At 57.7% G+C, this 6,788-nt stretch overlaps 1 protein-coding gene across 2 annotated transcripts; it reads left to right on the plus strand.

Moving 5' to 3' along the window:
* Positions 1-425: 425 nt before the first annotated feature.
* EMX2 (empty spiracles homeobox 2) lies at positions 426-6,579 on the plus strand (the record flags this gene model as incomplete). 2 transcript variants are annotated; one of them, XM_082673577.1, is made up of 3 exons in its annotated part: positions 426-831; positions 2,749-2,933; positions 5,161-6,579. In XM_082673577.1, 3 exons carry the CDS (start codon positions 426-428, stop codon positions 5,326-5,328), a joined length of 759 nt encoding a protein of 252 aa, XP_082529703.1. In that variant the 3' UTR covers positions 5,329-6,579. The 2 variants fall into 2 exon arrangements, with proteins under 2 accessions (XP_082529703.1, XP_082529704.1); XM_082673578.1 differs by lacking the exon at positions 2,749-2,933.
* Between the last annotated feature and the right edge of the window lie 209 nt (positions 6,580-6,788).

Raw genomic sequence — 6,788 nt, forward strand, 5'->3', positions numbered from 1 at the left:
CCCCTCCCGCCTCTAACTTCGATCCCCCCCACGCCATCTCGCAAAAAAAAAAAAAAAAAAAAAGAAAAGAAAAACAAAAGAAAAAAAAGAAAAAAATTACCCCAATCCACGCCTGCAAATTCTTCTGGAAGGATTTTTCCCCCTCTCTCCAGGTTGGGCGCGTTTGGTGCAAGATTCTCGGGATCCTCGGTGTTGCCTCTCCCTCCCCCTCCCCCCTTCTTTCCTTCTTCCTTTCCTTTCCTTTCCTTTCTTTCTCCCTTTCCTCCCCCACCCCCATCCCCACCCCCACCCCCACCCCCACCCCCAACAAACAAGTCCCCAATTCTCGTCCGTTCTCGCCGCGGGCAGCGGGCAGCGGGCGGCGGAGGCAGCGCGCCGCGGTCGCCGGGAGCTGGGAGCCCCGGGCGCCCGCTCCTCGGCGCAGCATGTTCCAGCCGGCGCCCAAGCGCTGCTTCACCATCGAGTCGCTGGTGGCCAAGGACAGTCCCCTGCCCGCCTCGCGCTCTGAGGACCCCATCCGTCCCGCGGCGCTCAGCTACGCCAACTCCAGCCCCATAAACCCGTTCCTCAACGGCTTCCACTCGGCCGCCGCCGCCGCCGCCGGCAGGGGCGTCTACTCCAACCCGGACTTGGTGTTCGCCGAGGCGGTCTCGCACCCGCCCAACCCGGCCGTGCCCGTGCACCCGGTGCCGCCGCCGCACGCCCTGGCCGCCCACCCCCTGCCCTCCTCGCACTCGCCACACCCCCTCTTCGCCTCGCAGCAGCGGGACCCGTCCACCTTCTACCCCTGGCTCATCCATCGCTACCGATATCTGGGCCACCGCTTCCAAGGTACGTGCCACGCCGCGGGGCTGCAGCGCTCTGCAGCCCGCACTGCCCTCGGCCTGCTCTGGGTGGGCGCCCGGCAAGGCCTGGATGGAGGTTCCTCCGGTTCGCCCGCCCGCGCGCCGCGTTTGGAAACTGGGCGGCGAGGAGCCGGGCACGGTCCCTAGTCTCCGAGCTGCGGCCGGTTTGGGGTCTGGCCGCGGCCGCTTGACCCTTTAGAGAAGGGCGCAGACAGAGGAGTTGTCCCCGAATGCTCTCGGGTCGAGGCAGGCTTTCCTAGCGTGCTACGAGTGCCGGCCGCCAAGGAATCCGTGGCCCGCGGGGGTCCCCGGGTTCTCTGTCTTACCGGCGATGCCCTCGCCGCCCTGGCTCCGAGGGGCGCGGACAGGGCCCGGCCACCAGGTTCGCTCTCGACTGCGTTCGACCCTGTTTGCCATCCACTCCGCGCCCCTGCATCCTAGACCTGCAGCTTCTCGGTCTCTGACCCTCTTCCGGCGGCGAAGAGACCCTCGCGTCCCCAGAGCAAAGTCTGGGAGTTTGTTTTATCCTGCTTAATCTGGAGGCTCAGGCGGGGAGGGAAGCCTCGCGGGTAGGAGCCTCCGAGGCTCAGGACTCTCGCCGTGACCTGCTCAATTCGGGCGCCGAGCGGCCACGGCGAAGGCAGGTTCGGTCTGGTTTTTGTTTTTCTTTTAAAAGATATGAACCGGGTCGGAAGACGGGCTGGAGGAGATCTGTTTGGGTGTTTTCCTTTCTTGCTATTTTTTGGATTTGTGTGTGTTGGGGGGGGGGGGTGGGAGTGGAAGGAGAGTTAAAACTCCAGAAAAAGGGGCAAGTAATTAGTTTAGCGATCCGAGCGGGGAAAAGACCTACCTCCCGAGGCCGCTGATCAATACCCAGCGGCTTGCCCATTCATTAACCCTTGGCGTTCCTGCCAGAGCCTAGAATGGGGTAGATTCCCGTCCTGCATAATTAAAGAAACCAAACCAAACAAAAACAACGTTTTACTCTTATTCCCAGACCGGAGTTGCCTCCATCCCTGCCTGGATTATAGGTTTGTCTTTCTTTGGGTTTTGGTGAATCGATTTCCCACCCTAAGGAGTGAATCCGAAACTCTCTGGCTTTGCTCGAAAAGTTTAGGGTTCCCTTTCCTCATTCTCTGGCAGCCACGCTCTTGGTCTCCACGCCAGGCCTGGAGTAGCCAGGATCTTCTGGGGCCGCGGACAGTTCCATCGGGTGACCGCAGCTCCGTACTCCCCGGCTTTCGATGCCTTCGCTCGAGTCTCCTAGTTCTCTGGAGCAGGGCAGCGGGAGAACGGGGCCTCGGGAGGCAGCGGCGGCAGAAACCCTGCGCACCCGCCGGCGAGATTTCGGTCTAGGCCGGGCTGCAACGACACGCCCGGCCTCTGCACTTTTCCGGAGGAGAAAGACTTAAGTACTTTAAAAATAAGTCCCCGAGAAAACTCTAGGATAGCGGTTCGTCGCCTCTTCGCCCCTCACCCCCGGGGCAAAGTTCTACCAGAGGTTAGAAAGAAGAGACAGACGTTTCTCTGGGTCCAGGGCGCCAATGCCCGGGCCCTGCCTTGCCGCCCCTTCCTCTGTCCCGGGCGCCTGTTGCGGAAGTGGCGAGGCTCGTGGGGCCCGGGCGGCTGCAAAGCCCGCAGAGGTCAGGAGCCTTGGGACTCGACCCGCCGGGACAGCTGCTGCTGGGTGCTGCACAGCTACGGCCCCGGCGGAGCGGGCCAGGCAGCTGGAGCGGTGTTCCCTTCGCGCGTGTGGAGGGCTCTGGGTCCCCGTGGGCCGGGCCGCACGGGCTACGTACGCGGAGGCCCTGAGCGCTGTGCCAGGTCAGCCCGGCTCGGGAGAAGCGCGCGGACCTGGCCAGGACAGCCCCCTTTAATGGGACTTCTGTTGTGTCCCCCGTAGGGAACGACACAAGTCCGGAGAGCTTCCTTTTGCACAACGCGCTGGCCCGCAAGCCGAAGCGGATCCGAACCGCCTTTTCCCCGTCCCAGCTTCTGAGGCTGGAACACGCCTTCGAGAAGAACCACTACGTGGTGGGCGCAGAGAGGAAACAGCTGGCGCACAGCCTCAGCCTCACGGAAACTCAGGTGAGCGGGCCCAGGCGCGGCAACCGCATCCCAAATCTCTGGACACACGCAGCCCGCAAAGTGCGGAGGGCTTTCGGCAAACAGTCTGGGAGCTGGTTCCACGCCCGGGCTCAGGATGTGTAAGTGTTGAGGTGCTCTTGGCTTCCCTGGGCTCCAGCACGGGACTGTAGGAGATGACCCGCCCGAGGCTCTGGTGGGGCGGGCGGAGACGGGCTGAATTGCTCCTTCTGTGCGGCTGGGCTGGCCTTGCAGGTCCTGGCTAAGATACCTCTGCACTTTCGGTGAGACTTTCGGTGGGAGTCTGGGGTACGCGGCTGGGATCCAGGAAGGAGAGTGCCGCGGGGTTTTGGGGTGTTTGGGGCTCTAGGCTGGAGAGAGAGCTGAGAGTGGGTTAGGGCGAGCTCTGTGCACCGGGGGCTCAAGGCTCACAACGACGGCGCCAGTTATTCCCCTTGAGGGGATCGGAGAGTCAGACCGCCGAGCCGGCATCCTGGGTGCGTCCCTAAATCCGAGAAACAGAGCTAGAAGCCTTCGGGAGAGGAGCTGCCTCAGGGGGCAGACCCTTCCTGCGCAACAGGGTCCCGAGGCGGCCAGGTTCTGGCCTGCCCCGGGGCGAGGAGGGGGCTTAGGGCTACAGTAGGCGCTACTGTACGCGGAGCCTCAGGGCGGGGTCAAAGTTCCCGGCAAACAGTAACATTTTCGGGCAGATTAAGTTGTAACACTTTTCCTGGGAGGCGCAAAGAGGTCGAGGCTTTTGTTTTAAAACGTCCCCGCGGACAAAACCGAGGAGGGCCTCGCGGGTTGATGCGGGGCCCGGCACAAGGCGCGGCCCGGCTGATTTCTCCTGGATCGCCGAGTCGGCCGTGGTCTTTGTCCGCCTCGCTGCCCACGCTGCCTGGAGCCTTTGTGTGCGTGTCAAGCCCCGAGCGCACCGACGCGCGCCTTGGGCGAGCGCCGGGGAGAAATGAACCGTCCTCCCCCTCAATTAGCAAACTCAAAGCAAATTAAACTCAGCCGTGTTCCAGCTCGGCTTTTTCATGGGGGCACTTTGGGGGATTGGGGGCATCCGGGGAGAGCAAGCCGGGACCTGGGCCTGCCGACTCAAAGGAGAAAGCGGAGCGGACTTCAGGGGCCTGGGGTGCTGCTAGCAGAATGGGACAGCCCTGGTGGCATGGGAGGTGCAGTCATCACCATGTTCCTCACCTGTACCTCACCGCTGAGAAGCTTGGGCAGTGTTACTGTCTGGTCTGGTCACTGTATGGGGCCCCATCACCAGCTTCCCCAGGGACTGGTCGGGATAGTGTGTGAGCCCCACCTCACTGCTCCCCAGACTTCTAGCAGCGCTCCGAGGAGACCAGGCTGCCGGCCCCGCCCTGGTGGGAAGTGATGTGATGGGGTGAGAGCTTGGCCCTGGACTGTCCTGGGGCTGTTCAAGAGGAGGACTGAGGGGCTCTTCCCTTCTCTTTCACAGTTTTTCTCTTACTTCCCCTTTATCTCACGGTCTTTCAGAAGCTTTCACTTTTGAGCCTCTTTTCCTAGCTGAAAAGATACAGCTGGGTTGGTCCCCAGGGCTGTGCACCCCATCATCCCCCCCCACCGGTTTCCCCCAGCACCCCCCCCCCCCACACACACAACTGCTTCTGCTCTCACCTGCAAGAGTACTGGGCAGAGAGGGGAAAGCTCAGGCCAATCTTGACTGCCTACCCAGGGCCCAGGCTTTGCCGAGGAGGCGCTATATTTAGGCAGTGGCTGTGGGAAACTGGCAGAAAATAGAAAGCACATTCGGCCCTGCAGGAGCTGCAGCAGTGGGAATGAGATCTTCCCTGCACTAGTTAGGTAGAGGGAGTCAGGGATGTGTCTCTTTTAATTTTCCCTTATTTATAATTTTATAGGGGTTTCCCAGTGTTTGCCAGGCTTTTGCACTTAGTGGGATGTGGGTGTCCCGAGCAGGACAAAGTGAGAAGGGGACACTCTGCACTCTGGGCCTCGGGGCCAGGGGAAATGTGCTCCAGGAGGGCCAGAAGGGGAGGGAGCCAGCCTTCTCTCCGGCCCCGAGATAGGAGCTCTGTTCCCCGAGGGGAGGCCGTGGGGAGGTCGGCTAATAGGACACGCAGCTGGGGTAGTGGATTTTCGTAGTCTCAGTCCCAGGTCCGGGCCAGGCAAAAGAGGAAGAGGTAGGAGGGCGCTGTGCAGGAACTATAACGCGCCCCATCTGCCTCTCCTGCAGGTAAAAGTATGGTTTCAGAACCGAAGGACGAAGTTCAAAAGGCAGAAGCTGGAGGAAGAAGGCTCAGATTCGCAACAAAAGAAAAAAGGGACGCACCATATTAACCGGTGGAGAATCGCCACAAAGCAGGCGAGTCCCGAGGAAATAGATGTGACCTCAGACGATTAAAAACACAAACAGAACCCCTCAGAAACGGACAACACGGAGCAAAACAGAGACAGGGAGAGGAGGGGAAGAAGAAAAAACCCTACAAAACAAAAACAAACCACACACACATTCACGGAGAAGGGGAGAGGGAGTCAGAGAGAGGGGCGGCGCGACGCAGACGCTGGGCGGCAAGAGCGCGGGGTCCCGATCCGAGGCCGCGCCGAGATGGCAGAGGACGGAGGCTCCTTGATGAACACGCAACCCTTGTCTGAAGAGGCAGCTTGTGAGAGACAGACAGAGACAGACAGAGAGAGAGAGAGATCCAAAGGTGGCAAAGCCGAAGGCGCTCTGACAAGGGGAGCTGTCAGTCAAAGGCCAAACCAGCGAGACAAGATGATTGGCAGGTATTCCGGTTATCTCGCAGTCCGATTTTTTTAAAAAAATGATGATGATAATCATAATGATAAAAGAAAACCCCCAACCAGGCACAGGACTTTTTATTTTGCACTTCGAAGTGTTTTTTCCCCCAATCTTTAAAAGTAATCAGTGATAATAACCGTTGGGATTCCACATCCAGCCCCATCCCACACCTGTTCAAAAACTTGAATTGCATGTAGCAGTTGTTGGGCGAATGGTGTCTTAAGACAGAAAGTGAATTGTAATTTTCTTTTCCTTTTAAAGACAGGTTCTGCGTGCTTTTTATTTTGATTTTTTGCAAGAAATGTGCAGTCTGTAAACACTTTTTGATACCTTCTGACGTCAAAGTGATTGTGAAAAAAGCTAAATGAAGTAGGCTCAGCGATAGCGATCCTCTTTCAGAGAAATGGGGAGCAGGATGGGGGGCTGGGGGTGGAGGGGGAGGGTGCCCACAAGAGGAGTCAGGACTTGTACTGGGAAAAAAAACCCTAAATTAATTCTATTTCTTGGACATTCCTTTCCTAACATCCCAAGGCTTAAAACCACGAACTAAACTCCTTTTAGTGGTTGAAGGTATTGGCCGAGTTCAACCATTTGCCGTAAATAAAGGCCATTCCAAACTTTCAATCTATCTATTGCAAAGACTGAAGGACTGTAGTTAGCGGGGATGATAAGTGTGGCCAAGAACACGGCAGCAAGTTTTCAAGCACTGAGTTTCTATTCCAAGATCATAGACTTACTAAAGAGAGTGACAAATGCTTCCTTAATGTCTTCTATACCAGAATGTAAATATTTTTGTGTTCTGTGTTAATTTGTTAGAATTCTAACACACTATATACTTCCAAGAAGTATGTCAATGTCAATATTTTGTCAATAAAGATTTATCAATATGCCCTCAGAGTAGTTGTCTTGGGAAATTGAAGTGAATTTTTGAGAAAAGTATCTCTTTGAGTGTGGTCCTTCCCCAACTAGGCTCAAGAAGCCCAGGTTCCCCACCCACAAAAGGGCCAGACTGATGGATTCTCGGGCATGTTAAAGAGAGAAGAGGGTGGAAAAGGGAGAGG

Source organism: Grampus griseus, assembly GCF_964374135.1.
Source record: "Grampus griseus genome assembly, chromosome: 16".
Lineage (NCBI taxonomy): Eukaryota > Metazoa > Chordata > Mammalia > Artiodactyla > Delphinidae > Grampus > Grampus griseus.